At 54.1% G+C, this 20,378-nt stretch overlaps 1 protein-coding gene across 5 annotated transcripts in view; it reads right to left on the reverse strand.

The window, feature by feature from the left end:
* RNF213 (ring finger protein 213) overlaps positions 1 to 20,378 on the reverse strand; it is a 98,333-nt gene that overhangs the window by 65,810 nt on the left and 12,145 nt on the right. For all 5 annotated transcript variants that reach the window (XR_005364131.1, XM_038546364.1, XM_038546363.1 and 2 more), the window contains 10 exons: positions 14,529 to 15,014; positions 12,843 to 12,971; positions 12,029 to 12,204; positions 11,299 to 11,460; positions 10,730 to 10,932; positions 7,721 to 8,004; positions 6,653 to 6,909; positions 5,770 to 5,967; positions 1,875 to 2,097; positions 1,306 to 1,361 (listed from right to left, as the gene is read on the reverse strand). Coding sequence is in view for 4 of the 5 variants with exons in the window: in XM_038546364.1 (XP_038402292.1) it covers positions 1,306 to 1,361; positions 1,875 to 2,097; positions 5,770 to 5,967; positions 6,653 to 6,909; positions 7,721 to 8,004; positions 10,730 to 10,932; positions 11,299 to 11,460; positions 12,029 to 12,204; positions 12,843 to 12,971; positions 14,529 to 15,014 (2,174 nt within the window). In the remaining variant the exon portion in view is untranslated. The remainder of the gene's footprint in view (positions 1 to 1,305; positions 1,362 to 1,874; positions 2,098 to 5,769; positions 5,968 to 6,652; positions 6,910 to 7,720; positions 8,005 to 10,729; positions 10,933 to 11,298; positions 11,461 to 12,028; positions 12,205 to 12,842; positions 12,972 to 14,528; positions 15,015 to 20,378) is intronic.

The raw sequence follows: 20,378 nt of genomic DNA on the forward strand, positions 1-20,378 counted from the left end.
CCTCCATGGTCTGAACTGTTTTAATAAAATCAAGTGAAACTAATCCCTAGTTAAAAAAAAAAAAAGGGAATCCCTGGGTGGCTCAGCGGTTTAGCGCCTGCCTTCAGCCCAGAGCCTGATCCTGGAGACCTGGGATCGAATCCCACATCAGGCTCCCTGCATGGAGCCTGCTTCTCCCTCTGCCTGTGTCTCTGCCTCTCTCTCTCCTTTGTGTCTTTCACTAATAAATAAATAAAATCTTTTTTAAAATTAAAAAAAAAAGGGCTAGGGATGTTTATTACTGAAGATTAAGACACTGCATAAATTTGAAAAAAATTCAGAAAGATCGGGGGCGGGGAGACAGGGAGGGAAGGAGGGAGGGATGGGGAAAAGTGGTAGAATGGGCACTGTGTGTGGAGTCTCTCCCAGCCCTGTGGGGACCAGGTCTCATGTTCCCTGGCTGGCACAAGGCCAGAAGTGATGGGCGCTGACCGGCGGGAGGTGCGGCAGGTGACGTGGGAAAGGCACCGTGGGGGTGCTTCTGTGACCCACGGGGGCTTGACATTAACAGAGATCTAACACCCCACCTCCATCCTGAACACCTTAAGAATTCAGGTGAGGGGATAGCAGCAGTGCTCTGAGAATCTCAGAAAACACCTATCGGGCACCTGCGCGTTTCTGTTCTGCATTCTATACCATGTCCCTTCAGGCTGCCAGAGGTCATACAAATCTGTAGGAGCAAACGCTTTCAAATAACTATGTAAAGTCAGGGTAGCCTGGGTGGCTCAGCAGTTTAGTGCTGCCTTCAGCCCAGGGCGTGATCCTGGAGACCCAGGATCGAGTCCCATGTGGTGCTCCCTGCATGGAGCCTGCTTCTCCCTCTGCCTCCATCTCTGCCCCCCTCTCTCTGTGTCTCTCAAGAATAAATAAATAAAATATTAAAAAAAGAAAAAACTATGTGAAGTCACATTTGATTTTTTACTTCCAACCAGCCTGGCTTGCAAAAAACATACAAAGACCAACATCAGAGGAATGCAGAACACAAGTATGAAGAGGCAATATGGTGATCGTTTAAAAAATATATATAAATGGAAAAAAAATGCATACAGGATAAAACACCCAGTGGAAATAACCCAAATCTCAGCAGCTGATACCTATTATTTTCCCCTTAAGACCAAACCCAACCAAACCAGGATGTTAATAGCTCAAAAAGGAGGTGGGATATATATCGAAGACCTTCTGATTTCAATAGCAAACACGGGACACTGTCACTCAGTCAGAGAGTAATCGTGTAACACCGAGACGGTGTTTCACTTTTCTACTTACTTGTCCTGATAAATATTCAGGAGGTCCAACAGCCTCGTTAATATCTTCCCAATGTTCTGGGGCAGTGAAGAAAAAAGATAGGAAAGAGTTAATCACAGCGCCACCATCTTTGTGAAAACAGAATTGAAAAGAAAAAAAATCTAAATAAGGCAAAACGAAGGATTCTCTTCTTCCTACAAATGAGTTTTATGTGCTCAAGAACCAAGCTTACATCTTTTTAAACATTATACCTGATCCCTGCACCTCCATGCAATGAGAGAGTGTGCAGCTGGGTGGACCGCCCCCCCCACTACACGCACACACGCATACACGCACACTCGTGCACACACGCACACTCGTGCACACACATGGCCTGACCGTCCAGAGGCCAGAACTCTACTGCCCAGCGTAATGACAAACAAGCAACCCCGTAGCCATAAGAAACAGCAGTCCTGCCCTCTTTTCTGGCTTCTAAGTGCTTCCCTCTGCCAAGATCTCAGAAAAAAAGGAATCCCAGGCCCTGAAAGTCTAGTTTCTGATCTGCATTTGCTGAAGCAAGGACAGCCTGTTCTGAACATCAGACAACAGACCTCCTGATGTCTCTTGGAGAGTTTTGTATGGTGTTGAAGCCGGTACCAAGTCCCTTGAAGGCAGTCCAGGATGCAAGCAGGGATGTGACTCTGATACTCCACGAAGTTCTCCATATAGTCAAGCAAGTTGCTCAGAGGCACCAGACTGAACCAGGACCGGAACAGGTACGTGTCTACGTTCAGCAGATGGATATACTTGCTCATGAGCTTAACCAGATGTGTCCTATGTAAGCAAAAACAGGGAAAGAAGAGCAGCGCTGGGATCAGCAAACACAGATGGAGTCAGGGTAAGTACAGTCATGTTCCAAGAGACCTGTCAAGTTCAAACTTTAAAGATAATTGCAATGCCAGGCAGTGAATCAAACCCAAAGCAAACAATAACATAGTAAGAATTCACCAAAACGGATGAAACTTGAGGATGCGATGTGGAGTGAAACCAGCGGTTGCAAGAGGACCCCCCCCTGACTCCACTTACATGAGGTCCTTAGCATGCACAGATTCTTGGGGCAGAAAGTAGGATGGTGCTTACCAGGGGGTGGGGGGACGGGGAGACAGAAATGTGACTTCGTAGGAATAGAGTTTCAGTCTGGGAACATGGGAACGCCTCTGGGGAGGGAAGGTGGCGGCACAACAACATGAGTGTACCGGGTGCCACTGAACTCTACGCCAAAAACGATAAAAAGGGCAAATTACATGATGTGGATATTTGCCCACAGCAAAAACCTGCACTAAGAATTAAGCACTTTTTCTGGCTTCATGGAGGTATAACGGACGCCAAACGTTGTGGACGCTTAACATGGACGAGGATGTGCTGACTTGATACACTTCACCGAAGCATTAGCTAGCACTGCACCATGTCACGTAACCAGCATTCCTCTTCCGTGCTGACAACACTGAAGATCTCCTCTCTCCGCTACTTGGAAGCACGTCATCCAGGATAACTATGTCACCATGCTGCGCAATAGGCCTCAAAACTTACTCCTCTTCCAGCTGGAAATTTGTACTCTGACCAACATCTCCCGATGTCCCCCCATCCCCTCGCTGCCAGCAGCCTCCATGCTACTCTGTTTCTATGAGTTTGACGTTTTTAGATTCCACACAAGTGAAATCACACATATCATGTTCCCCTGTGTGTGTGTGCGCACGCGTGTGTGTACCTCACATCTTTGCAATCCATTCACCGGTCAATAGGTACTTGGGTTGTTTCCGTGTCTTGGCTATTGTGAATAATGCTGCAGTGAACAGGTGACTGCCATATGGCTCCAAGATACTGATTTCATTTCCTTGGGATACACATCCACAAGAGGGATCGCTGCCTTACACGGTGGTTCCATCATTAACTTTCCATCATGGCCTCAATGATTTATGAATTAAGCATTTTGATGAGTGAATTAAGTGAATGCTCCAGATCAAACGGTCCACGTGAGCCCAGCAAAGGTATTTAGATTATGCTGATTCTGTGACATCGTACTGGAGACCCCAGAAGAAATAGAAAATAAATAAACCAAGGTGCCACAGAAGTCACAGGGGTGGGCGCCTATGTGGTTCAGTGGGTTAAGTGCCTGCCTTAGGCTCAAATCATGATCTCAGGGGTCCTGGGATCGAGTTCCCAAGTCTAGCTCCCAGCTCAGTGAAAAGTCTGTTTCTCCCTCTCCCTCTGCCCCTCCTCCTCACTCATCTTCTCTGTCTTTCTCTCAAATAAATAAATAAATAAATAAACTTAAAAAAAAAAAAAAAAGAATGTCACAAGGGCTTAGAAGGCTCTAAGCCTTTAAGTGTGGATAAAGGCTCACAACACAGTAAAGGCCACTTTTGCCTGAAAGACAAGATTTTAAAGACCAAGGCTGGTGTTTTCCATCCTCCACTATTAACAACTAAATTTCTACTAGAAAGTTTGGACACCTACAGAATGGGAGAAGATATTTGAAAATGACCTATCAGATCAAGGGCTAGTATCCAGGATCTATAAAGAACTTATTAAACTCAACGGCAAAGAAACAAACAGTCCAATCATGAAATGGGCAAAAGACATGAACAGACATTTCACAGAGGAAGACCTTGGCCAACAAACACATGAGAAAATGCTCCGCGTCACTGGCCATCAGGGAAATACAAATCAAAACCACAATGAGATCCCACCTCACACCAGGGAGAATGGTGAAAATTAACAAGGCAGGAAATAGCAAATGTTGGAGAGAATGTGGAGAAAGGGGAACACTCCTGCACTGTTGGTGGGAATGTGAACTGGCGCAGCCACTCTGGAAAACTGTGTGGAGGTTCCTCAAAGAGTTAAAAATAGATCTGCCCTACGACCCAGCAATTGCCTTGCTGGGGATTTACCCCAAAGATACAGATGCAGTGAAACGGCAGGACACCTGCACCCTGATGTTTATAGCAGCAATGTCCACAATAGACACACTGTGGGAGGAGCCTCGGTGTCCATCGACAGATGATGGATGAAGAAGTTGTGGTCTATGTGTACAGTGGGATATTCCTCAGCCGTTAGAAATGACAAATACCCATGGTGTGCTTCGACGTGGATGGAACTGGAGGGTATTATGCTGAGTGAAATAAGTCAGTTGGAGAAGGACAAACATTATATGGTCTCATTCATTTGGGGAATATAAACAATAGTGAAAGGGAATAAAAGGGAAAGGAGAAAAAATGAGTGAAAATATCAGTGAGGGAGACAGAACATGAGAGACTCCTAACTCTGGGAAACCAACAAGGGGTAGTGGAAGGGGAGGTGGGCAGGCGGTTGGGGTGACTGGGCACTGAGGGGGGCACTTGACGGGATGAGCACTGGGTGTTATGCTATATGTTGGCAAACTGAACTCCAATTAAAAAAAAAAAGAAAAAAGAAAGATGTTAGCCAAGGGCTATTATTCAAAAAAAAAAAAAAAGAGTTTGGACACCACTTAAAATAATGCAATTATATCATCTTAACTGGGCTTTAACGTCAAAAGGTTCCTATAATAGTGAAGAAGCAATAACTTAATCTAGCCATCTTAATCCCTAAAAACCCGCAGGCAGGAGCGTCCTGGGTTGGTGGATGGGTGGGAGCAGGTGAGACTTGGAATCCTTTCTTTCTCTGACACAAGACAAGGTGGGTGGGCGGGGGCGGGGGCGGGGGGGGGGGCTCTGTGCTTGCAAAGGAGCACAAGTGTTCATCTTTCTGTATTTTTTAGTTTTGATTTTTTTGTACTTAAGTTCAATTTACCACTTTTCGTTGGTAGACCGTGCTCTCTGTCTTCTGTAAGAAAGCTTTGCTCACCTCGAGACTGGTATTTCACCACCTCGAGATTTGCATGTACAATGCGCTGAGCCTTGGACCAGCAGCCCCGCTTTCAGGGATTTATCTTGAGGAAAAGATTGGGCAGGGAGAGAATAAGGATGCTCGTCAAAGCATGCATGCTTACCAAGTCAGACTGAAAAAATAAGAACTAATCCACATGCCCAGTCCCTGCTTACGTAAAAATTAATTCTAATGGGTGAGCGGTCATTATAACAACGTAGCTGGGCGTTTACCAAGGAGGAGTTGCTCACAGAATACTATGAAGTGGAAAAAAAAGCCTGTTGGAGAACAGAATAAATGGCCAATCATTTGTCACTATCGTTGAGCACCTAACGTGCCCACCAACATGCGTTTGGACAAAAACCCCGGAAATGTGCCCGCCAAAGTGTGAACAATAGTGATTATCTCTGGGAATGCAAGCCATTTTTTTTTAATATTCTTCTTTACATTTCCTGTATGTTTAAAATTTATTAAAGGAGTAGTTTTAAAAGAAGCGTCGCGAGAAGTGGGGGCATGTGCACCCAGGGAGCCCCATGGAGGTCCTAGAAGCACAGTTGTTATTCTAAGATGTACAGATGGAAGTGCAGCTCTGCAACTTACTGATCTGGCCTTTTTTCCCGAAACTCTGAGAAGGAGATTCCTTCCAGGGCTGCCCAGGTGTCCTCAGGCTGCATCCTGCAGTCCTTTCCTTGCAGGAACAGCTCCATGCAGTAGTGCAGGAGGGGCAGGGTGAGCACCCAGAGGTCAACTGTTTGCTCCATGCATTTTTGGCACAGGTTAACCAAGGCCTCTTGCCAGCTGTGGGGGGAACGGAGAGTGGCGGTGAGCTGGGGCGGCCAGCATCTTGCCCAGGGTCTGATGGCTCCTCACACTCAGGAGCACTCGAAAAGAGCAACCAGCCCCAGGAGAAATATGGTTGCACCGGGGCGATGGACCTCGGGGCGCCCTGGGCACCCCACGAAGCCCCGGGCCTTGGCCAGTCCCTCCCTGAAGCCCCACGGCAAATATCCCTCCTCGACAGCTGAGGTTCAGGGGTCCTGTGTGATCCATGAGCCCAGACCGTCTGGCAACAGTAAACCCGGATAGAAAGCCACTTTGCCAGTGCAGGGAGAAGCCTGCAGACAACATCCGGCATTCTCCCTACAATCGCAAGGTGCTACCGCTTGCCAGCTCTTCAAGACACTCGAAACAGCAAGCTTTGTACATCTGCCACCCGTCGTTCTCTCTTAAAAAATGTAGTGTGGGGACGCCTGGGTGGTTCAGTGGTTGAGCACCTGTCTGCCTTTGGCTCGGGGCGTGACCCCGGGGTCCTGAGATCGAGGCCCACAGCGACCTCCCCCAAGGGAGCCTGCTTCTCCCTCTGCCTGGGTCTCTGCCTCTCTCTCTCTCTCTCTCTCTCTCTCTCTCTGTGTCTCTCATGAATAAATAAATAAATCTTTTTAAAAATCATTATAAAATCATTTGACACACACACAATACATACCTCTGATATGTTTCAAAGATGTCACTTAGGTCACTGTGAAGATCACCTGGTGACCTGACGTTCGAGCAGAGAAGGGTACAGAGCATGCTCAGGTCACTGTCTGATAAGGGAATGTTAAATTTTTCCACAGCAAAAAGGACAATCAGGCCCATTCTCAACGGACTCTTCACTGGGTGGTCCTCAGGCAGAGGGTCCACACTACTTTCCAGAAGTGGCGCTGCTTGATTTTTCAAATACTCCCACAGGTGTTTCTTCACCTGATCCCAGAAGAGAAGACAGAACCGTGGAGCTGAAGCCATCAGAGGTGCCTGCACGGCCGGCCCGTCTTTGTCCTCAGGGTCACAACAGCCTGAGGGGGCCCAAGGCCCCAAGGGGCAGAGCCAGCTCCATGGAGGGGCCACCCCACTGCCCTGCCTCCCCAGCTGCCCCGGGGCCTTTGTTGGGGGCCACCATCAATGGTGCAGTCCAGAAGCCCTGCACGATGGACGGGCCCTCGACGCCTGCAAGGGTCCAACTGCCAACTCAGAAATGGCCCCAGGTTCTTCTCAAAACTGCCAGAGCCATCCCACCATGTGGGAGAGGGGCGATAAAGGAGGGTCCCATTCTCCCTATATTACCAGAGACTCGGTGTGGGAGGGGGTCTGTGTGTGTGGGGGGCCAGGGTGGGGCCAGGTGAGGTGAGACTAGGGGTGGGACCAGGGGAGGAGGTGGGAGCAGGGGAGGGGGGCGGGGCCAGGGGAGGAGGTGGAGCAGGTCAGGAGGCGGGAGCAGGGGGTGCCAGGGGAGGGGGCAGGAGCAGGAGGGAGCAGGGGCAGCCAGGAGAGGTGAGACTAGGGGTGGAGTCAGGGGAGGGGGCGGGGCCGGGGGGGCAGGGGAGGTGGGACGGGGGGGGGGGGTGAAGGGGGAGCAGGGGAGGGGTAGGAGGAGGGGCTAGAAGGAAGAAACCCGGGAGGAGGAGGATCCCAGGCAGTCCCGCCACTGCCACCGGCTCCGGCTCCAGGGGGGTGTCCGGTAGGAAGTGGGGTGGTGTCCAGGTTGGGGGAGCTGCCGCGCCCCTGAAGCCAGTACCTCCTTCTCGTCGTACTTCAGCGAGAGCCAGGGCTGCGCTTGGCCCTCGTAGATCATGGGCACCCTGACCACAGAGAAGAACTGCTGGAACTGCACGAGGAAGCTCCTGAGGTTGATGGCGCCCCAGTCCTGCAGGAGGCTGAAGATGTTGTCCAGCATGAGGGTGGCGGCCACCTGCTTCCCCTTCACCAAGTCCTTCCTTATGCTGTCGGTGACGGAGCTCATGAGCTTCTGCAGCTTCCCCGGGGACTCCATGCGCACCATGTCGTCATACTGGTGCCAGTCTAGGAGCGAGGACAGGACAGCACCACACTGTAGGCCGCCCAAGCGCGCCCCGGGACCCCACCCGGGAGGTGACCCACACGCTGGCGCCGGCAGAGGAGTGGAAGGAATGGTCCCCGCGGTGGAGGAGCCACCCGAGCCGCCCCGTGAGTGAGCACAGCTGTGTTTAGGACACGGACCCTTGTTGCCCCACGGTGATAGAGGGGGACCCAAGGTCACATGATTCAGCTGGCCTGGAAATACTCCAAACGTGTCTTGATTGAACCGATGGCTCAGTGCGGTTGGTACACGGGTTCCTTAGAGAACGATGGCGCAGAGGTTAAGGATTCTCTCCCCAAACTGCCCTGGCTAGCGCCCGAGCACCATGCTGTAGGTCACTGGGTGCCAGTGCTTGGTGTCCTCTGTACTGGGAACTGTGACGCCTCCTCCATTAAGGACAGTGTGGACCCCACGACACACAAGACAGAGCCCTTGATGCAGCGCAAGGGCTGAGAACGTGACTGCTCCTAGACTGGAGCTAGGAGACCCAGCAAAGCCAGCTGCACAGAATGACAAGACCAAGCGGTCACTAAGATGCCAGAGGCGACACAAACACACAGAATCAGCCACAAAGTTCAGAACGCACAGGTCTCCGGAAGAGCAGGTGCTCTGCTCATCTCGCTGCAGGCACGGAGGTGCCCGCTCACCCAGCCCTGTAGGCCCCGCGAGGACCCGAAATTACTGTTTGGAGTCACTGCTTTTCCTGCCCCCTGTGACCTGCCTCCAGAGGCCCCGGTGAGCTGCTGGCCTGGCCGGGCCCACATCACAGAGGAGGAGGGAGTGTCCCCAGGCTCCCGAGCAGGGGACACCGTCGACCCCGGGATTGCGGGGGTTGGGGTGGGGGTGGGGGTGTTGCATCAGATGTCTTGGGTCTCTCAGAATCTACCAAAAGAAAGGAGATGAAACGTTGACATTTCCAACCCACTAGAGAAAAGAGAAAGAAAATCTTGAAGGTTAGGAAAAAATACCCCAAAACGGGCATGAAAATGTGAATAGAGAAGACAGGTCAAGGTGACAAAAGTCAGTCTCCCAGCAGCAACTGGGATGAGTGCTGGCGGGTGAAGTGCCTCCACCAAGGACGGTCGGACAGCGTGAGAAACCACGAAACAAAACCAAGCAACGAAAGCCCAGGGAACAGGGAGGGCGGAGGCGGGGCAGCAGAGGTGGGGGTGTGATGGCAGGCCCCCCTCCGCCCAGCACCAGCAAGCGCTCCGCTGTCGGGGTCTCTGGGGGCGCGGGGCTGCACCGGGGGCCCCACCCTGGCGGGGACGCTCACAGAGAGGAAGGGCACAGCCACCTCTCCCCTCACCTGCGCTGGGAATAAGGAAACCTGCATTTGTTCAAGTCCCTCTATGATGAGCCACTGCTGCGCGATAGGGAGCAGAACACAAACCTCTCCCGGGTTCTGGCACCTTCCAGATGCCTTCCCAAGCGGTCCACCAGGATGTCAGCCGCCAGGGCACCCCGCACCTGTGCTCCAGCCATGACCTCCCGGCCCGCAGGAAGCCAGCGAAGGGCCTCCCATGGTCACCGGGCCTCAGCCCCATCCCGCCCACCTGGCTCGGGCACTGGCTCCCCAAGGCCCTGACGGTCACCCCGGCGGGGCGGCATCTGAAGCCCCAGGGTGCTCACGGCTGCCCTACAGGGAGGAGCACCCGGTTACGGAGGGACGGAGGCTCTCCTCTCTGGAGCTGACGCTCCAACCCTTCCAGAAAGGCCTTTTGATCAAATAGGCTTCACGTACGGGACGTGCAGAGATCCGAGCGGCCCCGCACGCTGCTGGCCTTGCTCAGCACATGGGGACACCTACCATCGACTGGGCGCCAGGCCACAGACAAGGTCCGCGTGAGTTCCCAAAGCAGGAGCCGCGGCGATCGTGGCTACATAGAACACACACGCCACACTCACACGCACCATACATTCATACAGGCCACACACATCACCCGCACGCCATACACACACCACACACGTCACCCCCATCGCTCCTACATGCCCACACTCACCACACACACACCCCCACGCTCTCATGTCCCACATACTCCTACACGCCGCACAACGCCACACCTGCCAAACATGCTACACATACCCCACAGCCACACTACACGGTCCTACAGCCCGCACACCACACATGCACCCCCCCACACACACACACACGCTGCATGTAACAAGTGGAAAATAGAGCAAAGAGACAACAGAGAAGACAAGAAAAGGAAGCAATTAGACATAAACAGGAGAAAGGAGAAGAGCGTGGAGGGCGGCGCGGACGCCAAGCAGCAGGGGTGCGGGTGTGGGTACGGGTCTGACTCGTGGTCTCCGGGGCAGGGGGTGGGTGCCCGTGGCTGGTCTCCGGGGCAGGGGGTGGGTGCCCGTGGCTCTGGCCTCATCTTCCTGCCAGCCCCCTGCAGCCCCCTCCCCTGCCCAGCTCCTCACCCCCAGCGGCTTCACCATCTCCCCCTTTAGCAAAAATCCTTTTCCTGGTTTCCCCTTGGAAATGAGTGGTTCTGTTACACTGATCAACTTTCCGGCTTCCAAACTCGGGTTTCCTCAACGCAGAGCCGGCGGCGGGGGTCCGGGGCCACGCCGGTGAGGAGGACCCACCGAGGGGCCCTGCTCTGCAGAGGAAGGCCACTCTGGGAGGCCTGGCGCCCGCAGTCCTGAGCTCGGCCCCGAGGCCCTGCCCCGACTCACCTCCCAAGGCCAGAAGCTCGGACCTCACGACCAGGCAACGGTTGACGTGGTCGCCGTGCTTCTGCTTTTGTTTGTAGATAAACTCGTACTCGCAGCAGCCGTCGCTGTCCACGATGACGTACTTGTAGGGGATGGGTTTATCCACGTGCTGCCTGGAAAGGACGGTATGGCCTTCCACGAGGTACCCATTCTCATGCAGGTCTCTGAATAAACAGGACACCGGTCACATCAAAAAAAAAGAAAAAGAAAGAAAAGAAAAGAAAAAAATTCTATTTTGAACATTTTAGCTCTCCTCAAACTGCATGGAGCACAGACTCGAAGCTACACCTCACTCCTGAGCAGGAGGATGCTTCACGGACCAGTCTGCACACAGAACCAACATTCCATGGGCCATGGCGACAGAGGACAAAGTATGTTATGGGGGGAGCTCTTGTTTGAAACGGTCATTTTCCAAGAGTGTGTAAAAAACGTCATCAGCTTGAAAAGAATTATCGCCTCGGTATATTTCGAAGACTGGGTGTTCTGGATGTTTCCCCGAGGGACTCCCTGCAAGCCCTCCGCACACTCACTTGGTGTAATGCATCTCACAGACGTTACTCTGCCATTTGAGCTTCCCAAATTCCTCTCCGCCCCTGACATACACCTGGTGTGGGTTGAGGTTCACGTTGCAATCCTTAGGAATGATGGCGTGGAAGTACACGGTGATTCCTTCCTGGACACTCAGGGGGGTGCTGGAGGAAAGCCAGAAAAGAAAGCACCCATGAGCTTCAGGTCTGCCCCCGCCCCCCCTGCACCCGCACACACATGCACACGCACACACACACACGCACATACACGCACGTGCACAACAGGATCCTCGCTTCTCGACCCGGCCCAGTGCAAGAGCGTCCACGCTCCAGACAGACACCACACCACGGGGTCCTACTGTGCCTCCCTCTGCAGTGGGGTGGCGAGGAAGGGGGGCATCCCCCTGCAAGGGGGCTCTCTCTGCCCAGCTCTGAAGGGCTGGGGGCAGTGGTGGGAGGGGGCTGATGAGCACTTGGGGACATGCCAGCCTCTCCCCCCTCCACCACCGGGCCCTCTGAGTTCCTGGGAGGCCCTTGAGGCTCCAGGAGCACTGAACCAGGCAAGGAATGGGGACGCAGGATGCTCCCCAGCCTGCGCCCTGAGTAGGTGCCCCGTTTCCCCAAGAAGGGTCACCAAGAAGGGCAGTAGCCTGGGACTCTCCATCTCCAGCCCCAGGGTGGGGGTGGTCTGGGAGGCGGTGCCTATGCCCCGGGGCCCAGGGCTCACACCTACCTCCCCATAACCTCACTCGCTCTGGCTTTGCGGTCCCGTTGCTCCTTCTCATTTTTCGTGGTGGCCACGCAACTCTTGTTATTCCCTTCTGGTTTCTTTGGACCCCCCGGCTTGGCCTTCTCACTTCCACCTGTTTTGTCTGCAGGGCCGGCCATCTTCTTCTTGGGTTCAGCTTTCTGGAACAAGTAACCGAGCCCCAATCTTTACAACCAGTTTCCACACTTGCCCTGCTCCAGCCAACAGCTGTCACGACGGCTAGAACAGTTGTGTCCCTTCCCTGCTCAGAACCTTCTGAAGCCCTCTGACCCACGAGCCACAGCCTCCAAGAGCCCCCCCTGTGACCCTCTTCTCCTCACTTGCTCCTGGGGGCACTGGCTTTCTTATTGTTCCCTAAATGGGCCCACCACACTCTGCCGCAGGGCCTTTGCATCTGCTGCTATTGCCTGGGACATGTTCTCAGAGAGTGGCATGGCTTGGCCCTCACTCTTTCAGATCTCTGCTCCACCTGCACCTCCTTGGGGGGGCCTTGCCTGGCGACGTGCTCCCAGCACCCACTTTCAGCACCCTCCACCCTCCCCCTGCATTCTCCGTGGCTCTCCCCATGCCTGACTTTGCTTTTTGTCTTTCCCTCTGTAGTAGAATGTGAGCCATGATGGCAGGAGCCAGGTCTCCTTTGTGGCTGTATCCATGGCCCCCAAAAGAGAATCACCGAATGAGTGAATGAAGGATAAACTTTAGAGAGAATGGGGTTTGAAAGAGCAGGTGGTGGGACAAAGGGCAGGACTGGGAGGCTTCCAAGAACCAGGCACCCTACCTGGTGGTGTTCTGGGGGAGCAGGGGTGCCTGCTGGTGGCTGGTTCAGTTTCTGAGTCTTGGCCTTGGCTTTACCTTTGTCGCCAGCCCCTCCCACTGGCTGAGCAGGCTGGGCCGCAGCGGCAATTTCCTGAAGGAGACAGAAACCCCAAACGTCAGGGCCTGGGTGACGCCCTGATGGCGGGAGGGTCAGCATCTGCCACCAGGGAAGGGTCGGCATGTAAGACCAGGGAAGGGTCAGCGTCTGCCACCAGGGAAGGGTCGGCATCTGCCACCAGGGAAGAGTCAGCATCTACGACCAGGGAAGGGTCAGCATCTGCCACCAGGGAAGGGTCGGCGTCTGCCACCAGGGAAGAGTCAGCATCTACGACCAGGGAAGGGTCAGCATCTGCCACCAGGGAAGGGTCAGCGTCTGCCACCAGGGAAGGGTCGGCATCTGCCACCAGGGAAGGGTCGGCATCTGCCACCAGGGAAGGGTCAGCATCTACGACCAGGGAAGGGTCGGCATCTGCCATCAGGGAAGGGTCGGTGTCTGCCACCAGGGAAGGGTCAGCATCTGCCACCAGGGAAGGGTCGGCGTCTGCCACCAGGGAAGGGTCAGCGTCTGCCATCAGGGAAGGGTCGGTGTCTGCCATCAGGGAAGGGTCGGCGTCTGCCACCAGGGAAGGGTCAGCATCTGCCACCAGGGAAGGGTCGGCATCTGCCACCAGGGAAGAGTCAGCATCTACAACCAGGGAAGGGTCGGCATCTGCCATCAGGGAAGGGTCGGCATCTGCCACCAGGGAAGAGTCGGCATCTACAACCAGGGAAGGGTCGGCATCTGCCACCAGGGAAGGGTCGGCATCTGCCACCAGGGAAGGGTCGGCATCTGCCACCAGGGAAGGGTCGGCATCTGCCACCAGGGAAGAGTCGGCATCTACAACCAGGGAAGGGTCGGCATCTGCCATCAGGGAAGGGTCAGCATCTGCCACCAGGGAAGGGTCGGCATCTACAACCAGGGAAGGGTCGGCATCTGCCACCAGGGAAGGGTCGGCATCTGCCACCAGGGAAGAGTCGGCATCTACAACCAGGGAAGGGTCGGCATCTGCCATCAGGGAAGGGTCAGCGTCTGCCACCAGGGAAGGGTCAGCGTCTGCCACCAGGGAAGGGTCGGCGTCTATGACCAGGGAAGGGTCAGCATCTGCCACCAGGGAAGAGTCAGCATCTGCCACCAGGGAAGGGTCAGCATCTGCCACCAGGGAAGGGTCGGTGTCTGCCACCAGGGAAGGGGCGGCGTCTGCTACCAGGGAAGGAGCGGCATCTGCCACCAGGGAAGAGTCAGCGTCTGCCACCAGGGAAGGGTCAGCGTCTATGACCAGGGAAGGGTCAGCATCTGCCACCAGGGAAGGGTCGGCATCTGCCACCAGGGAAGGGTCAGCATCTGCCACCAGGGAAGGGTCGGCGTCTACCACCAGGGAAGAATCAGCGTCTACACCAGAGAAGGGTCAGCATCTGCCACTAGGGAAGGGTCAGTGTCTGCCACCAGGGAAGGGTTGGCGTCTGCCACCAGGGAAGGGTCGGCGTCTACACCAGAGAAGGGTCAGTGCCTGCCACCAGGGAAGGGTCAGTTGTGCCACCAGCCAGGCGAGAGGGATCAGCAGCTCAAGGGGAGGTGACGTGGACCTGCTCATCACCCCCAACAACTCACCCCAGAGGCGTGGGCCCCAGCCTCCTGCCTGGGGGTCTGTGGTTCTTTCCTGGGCTCAGGGCCCTGTTTGGACTCAGGCAGCAGGAGTTCCCGGGCAGCATCTTCCTTCCCAGGACAGTCTTTACTGGCAGAGGCAGTGGCCCCCACCCCTTTGGAGGGGCTGGGGGTGTCACGGCCCTTCCCATTCTGGGGGGCACTCCCTGTGGTCTGGTCCGGCAGAGGGCTTCCTCCAGCCTTGGCGTGCCCTGGGGGCCCTGGGGGCCCAGCACCCTCCAGCGGGCTCGGGACGGTGCCCGGGGGCTGGCTCGGCTGGCTGGACGGAGCACCTTGTGGAGCCTGGCCTTGGGGTGGGGCTGTGTCCCGGGCCCCGGGGTCTGCAAGCAAGGAGACGCTACAGGGGACAGAGGGGGCCTCGGACAAGGAGCCCGGCTCTGTGGAAGTGAAGGCATTCTGGTTCTTCCTCTTCCTTCCTCCTCTCCTTCTTTTCTAAACAGAAAAAGAGACACTAATTTTATTTCTAGGGTCACTACAGTCTCCCAGCATCTTCCTCCAGTTTCCTTCCAATGTCTCAAGTGCGTCGAGCATTGCCTGACCGAACCCCCTCCTGTCACACCTGCCCACGTCTTCATCTTGGGAAGACTGAAGCAGAGACACACGTGGCCGCGGGTGGTGGACGGCGCTGTAGGCCCCACAGCCAAGCCCTGCAGGCCCCGCGCTTCCTTCTGCCAGATCGAAGCTGAGAGCCTCCCCCGAGTTCCTCTCGACGGCGCATCCCTGGAAGCACGCTGCCTGTGTGTGACAGAGCGCACGCGGCCTCCCGGATCACACGCGGCCTCCACGGATCACAAGCGGCCTCCATGGATCACACGCCTACATCGCAGGCGTTCCATCCAGGGCCTTTCAGGCCTGGAGGTCCCTGTTCAGAGGCCCATGCTCGCTGGTCAGTCCCATCGAGTGCTGGTGGCCCGTAAATCCCCTGAAATGCAGTGTGGACACGGGACCCACCACCCACTCCAGGCCTGGGTAGACTCGCCAGGGACAGTGAGGGAGGAACGCAGCAGTTGCTTACGCATGGGGTTCGGCGGCCTCGTCCTGGGTCAGGTCCTGGCCGCGACAAGCGACAACCCTGCAGGACACACGGGGCCGCACCAGCACTGCGTCCTGCAGGGGGATTTCCTGGCCTGAATGACAACTGACACATGCTGCCCTCCTGGTGGCAGGAAGGCTTTCAGGGTCATCTAAGCGGGAGGTTGAGGGCGCTTGGGCAGTTCTCTTGATTTTGGCTCAGGTCAGGATCCCGGGGTCCTAGGATGCAGCCTGCTTGTCCTCTGCCCCTCCCCTTGCTCGCTCGCTCTCAAATAAATAAATACATAAATAAATAAAATCTTTAATAGGGGCACCTGGGTGGCTCAGGGGTGGAGCGTCTGACTTTGGCTCAGGGCGTGACCTCAGGGTCCTGGGACAGAGTCCGGTAAGGGGCTCCCCAGAGGGAGCCTGCTTCTCCCTCTGCCTGCGTCTCTGCCTCTCTCCCTGTGTCTCTCATGAATAAATAAATAAAATATTTTTTAAAAATTAAAAATTAAAAAAATGTTTAAAAAGGTCAACTGACTGGCTGGCTCAGTCAGAAGAGCATGCAATCCTCGACCTCAGGGTTGTGAGTTCGAGCCCCACATGGGGTGTGGAGATAACTTAAATAAAACTTAAAAAAAAAAAAACAGTCCTCCAAGGTGATAGCCTGTCCCACGTCTGTGGGTGTACAGAGCACTAAAATATTTGCTCACGTGCGGATGGTAATTCGGCAGGTGTGGGGGGCCCAGGGCCACTGGAGAGCGGGGTGGGGAGGGGGTGCCAGGTCAGGGCCCAGAGCTGCCCCTGGGAGCCCCGCCCACGTCTGGGCCGAGGGTCCAGCACCCACATCTCACTGGGTCTCCTGATGGCTCTCAGCCCGCTGCAGGCTGGCTTCAGTCAAGCTGCCCACCAACTTATGGGGGCACCTAGGGGACCTCAGCGCAGGGACAAGGAGCAAGAGAGCGAGACCTGCTCCTCCAACAGCAGCCAACGGTTTCTGGGTTCGTAAGAGGGGGAGACCACGACGGTTTTAGCCTGTGGGAAGCGCCAGTGACAAAGGCGCTAGGATCTCAGAGGTGGCCCCGAGCCTGGAAAGCTTCGTGGAAGAGAAGCCTGAAAGACACTAAATCCCTAATAAGATGGCTTCGTCCATTCCACAAGGATTCCCTGGGCCTGCACTGGCTGCAAGTGGCCGGAGACTTGCTCGCCCAGGACAAAAGCTGCCAACCTCATCCTACAATGGCCTCTGGGATGACTCCTGTTTTTTATTTTCTGAAGCTAATGATGCTTTGAGAGTTTAGGGTCCTTGCTAAACTTGGAGCCGCCCCTCCCAGGGCTGGCTCCCTCCCTCCCTCTCATTTGTAAATCAACCAACCCAGAGCCCACACCCACACCCACCTCCCTCATTGCCCCAGGGCCAGGTACTAAATGACTAGTGACACCCCGACAGCCCAGAGACCACCAAGGTCGTGCAAACCAGCCAATCCTAAACTTGCTCACACTTGCCTTGCCCCCTTTGCCCCTGGGCCTTCCGAACACCCAGACCCCTAACCCATTCCCCCCACCCCCCCCGTGGTAAGACGCCACCTCTTGTCACTCAGCCACAGCAGCCACAGCCAGGACGCCTCCTTGCTGTCCTCTCCAGCTCTGATTTCCCCCTTCCACTGACCCCTCCTTCCTCCTGCCCGCCGCCCCACACCCCTGCCCGTCCCTCCCGGACACCCTCTGTAGGAAATCGAGCCCACCCAGGCCTCCTGCCCAGTCCAGTAGGGGCACAACCCTGCCTGAAAACAATGCATTCATTCTTCACTAATAATTTCCTTTTCCACCCCCTTCCTGCTTTTAGAAAACCTTCCACTCAGCCTTCTGGAGTCTTTCTGTGGTTGGATGGGATGCTCCCCGATTCAGGACTCCTCGAATAAAGCCAACTCTATCTTTAAATCGACTTGGTTGAGTCTCACGGTCTAACAGACCACACAGGGAAGCAAGGGCCACAGCGAGAACCAGGACGGCTTGGAGGCTCAGCCTGCAGGGAGTGCAGGAGGCAGGCACCCTCGCGGGGCCCGTGACCCGGTCCCGGGTAAGAGCGCGGAGGGGTGACCCCAGGACTACAGCCCACTGCGTGGACACGGCCAGCTGGATTTCACGACCCTGGACCAGGCCGACCCCCAGCCCCCGGGGTGCCGCATCCCCTCTCCCGTCCCCGCCTTCCCCCCCCCCCCCCCCCCCCCCCCCCCCCCGCTGAGCAAGGTCCATGGTGCTCTATCCATTTGTTCCTCTTCTATAAACTATAAACTGCCTTTTTACATCCTTCACCTGCCGTCCGTCCGCTACTGTCCTGATCATCTTATTTCTTGGAAGGAATTGAGTATCCCAGTTGCTGACCCAGCATCACAGGCCGACAAAGTTTTCTGGCTGTTTGCTTTTACATTTTAATAGCCAGATGGTCTCCCCTGACTCAGAATCTATGATTATTTTGATGGCCATATTAGCATTTACAGGTTTTTTTCTTTTAAAACGAGGCTTAGAAAAAAAAAACGAGGCTTAGAAATACTGAAACAATTTTACAAATAACTCACCTCTATTTTTTACAACTTTTAGGGTGTTGTTTTACGTTAAAACATGGAATCGCTCTGGTATGTATTTTATTTTAAGATTTTTATTTATTCATTCATGAGAGACACAGAGAGGCAGAGACACAGGCAGAGGGAGAAGCAGGCTCCTGCAGGGAGCCCGATGGGGGACTATATCCCTGGACCTTGGGGTCACGCCCTGGGCTGAAGGGAGATGCCCAACCGCTGAGCCACCCAGGTGCCCAATGTCACCATATTTAAGGGACTTATTTTTAAGTAATCTCCACACCCAGCGAGGGGCTCGAACTCACAACCTCGAGACCAAGAATTGGGTGCTCTTCCGACTGAACCAGGCAGGTGCCCCTCAATGTCATCATATTCAGAAAGTGCTTCAGGAGTTAACCAAGGAACAGATCCAAACCCTGCAGGCAAAAACCACAGCTGCTTCGGGCGCCTTGGTGGCTCAGTCGGCTGAGCGTGTGACTCATGGTTTCAGCTTGGGTCATGATCTTGGCGTCATGGGATGGAGCCCCCCATTGGGTTCTGTGCTCACTGGGGAGCCTGCTGGAGATTCTCTCTCTCTCTGCCCCTCCCCCCCTTCCCTGTCTTTCAAAGAAATCTTAAAAAAAAAAAAAAAAAAAAGACCACAGCTGCTTTGCAAGCTTTCCACCAACACCTAGACCTAGTGCCTCGTGCTCACTAAAGCTTTGTTAAAGGCATCAATGGTGCAGGGGAGCAAATTTTGCCACCCACAAATATGCCTCTTTGGCATATAGATTATTTTAAGCTGGTTATTTTTAAGAAGCTGCAGGTAGGAGAAGCTCTGAAAACCCAGAAGTTTTCCTTTTATGAGATATTTCCACATAAAAGGGAAATCTCCATGAGTACAGTTGTCTCCCTCACCACCAGGAAGATGGGGGTGACTCTTAATTGTCTAGAAACTCGTCTGTGGAGAAGGCTGAACTTCAATCTACACAACACTCTCACCTTGTTTACAGTGCTTTTCCTGATCACCCCCCACATCCACCCCAACATCTCCTATGTCTTTAGCTGGAGGTGGTATTTAAGATGATGGCTTTGGCCATTTCGGGGAGCTACTTCATTTTCCCGGGTCTCTCCTATGTATGCAGGAGGTATTTATGTCGTTCAACGACTGTCTGATTTCCTCCTGTTAATCTGTCTTGTGTCACTTTTAGACCAGCCAAAGAACCTAGAAAGGCAGAGGAAAACTCTTCCTCTCCAACAATGGTCATCTCACTCAGCAAAAAAGTTTCCACTCTGCAGAAACCCAGTATAAAAGATAAACTCCGCAAATATCAATCTCCGATGCAGGAAACCTCATTGCTTTTCCTCATAAGCGAAGAAACTTTCACTGCGCACCCCAGCTCGTTTCACTTTTTACATGAGTGACCCCTCAAAACTCCTAAATGCTCCAGAAAATTCACAAAGTCAGGATTTTAACTCCCAGGAACCAGAAATGAACTTGGCAGGGCATCCACTGGACCCTGGGGGTTCAGAGCATAGGCCCTACAACCTCAGACACGAGCAGCAGCTGTGACAGTCACCAGTCAACCTTCTCGGTCAGCAGAACATCCTCAGTCACAAGAGCCCAAACCAGAAGGCACCGTTGTGGCCGAGACCAGCCCTGGGCAGAAGCTGGGCAGGGCCTCACCACCTTCGTCCTTCTCAGGGCTGGGGGCACTCAGTCCACATGCAGAGCATGCAGGAGGCACCTTTTTATGCAAGGTCCCACTATTTATGCAAACCACAGACATACCTCAGAGACACCTGGAGTTTGGTTCCAGGTTCTCCAAATAAAGCAACTATTGCAATAAAGCAAGTCAAACAAATTTTTTGGTTTCCCAGCACATAAAACAATTATATTCACACTACACTGTATTCTAAGTGTACAACAGCATTATGTCCAAAAAGTCCATGTGCACACATTAATTTTAAAATACTTGATAAAAAAAAATACTTCATTTTGGGGGCACCTGGGGTGCTGGGATGGGGTCCCACATCAGGCTCCCTGCTCAGCAGAGTCTGCTTCTCCCTCTCCCTCTCCCTGCCCCACTCATGTTCTCTGTCTCTCTAATAAACAAAATCTTAAGAAATAATAACAACAAAATAAAATGCTTCATCGGTAAAAAGTGCTAACCATCATCTGAGTTTCAGCGAGTCATGATCACTGTAACAATGATAATAGTGA

This window comes from Canis lupus, chromosome 9, assembly GCF_011100685.1.
Source record: "Canis lupus familiaris isolate Mischka breed German Shepherd chromosome 9, alternate assembly UU_Cfam_GSD_1.0, whole genome shotgun sequence".
NCBI classification, from domain to species: domain Eukaryota; kingdom Metazoa; phylum Chordata; class Mammalia; order Carnivora; family Canidae; genus Canis; species Canis lupus.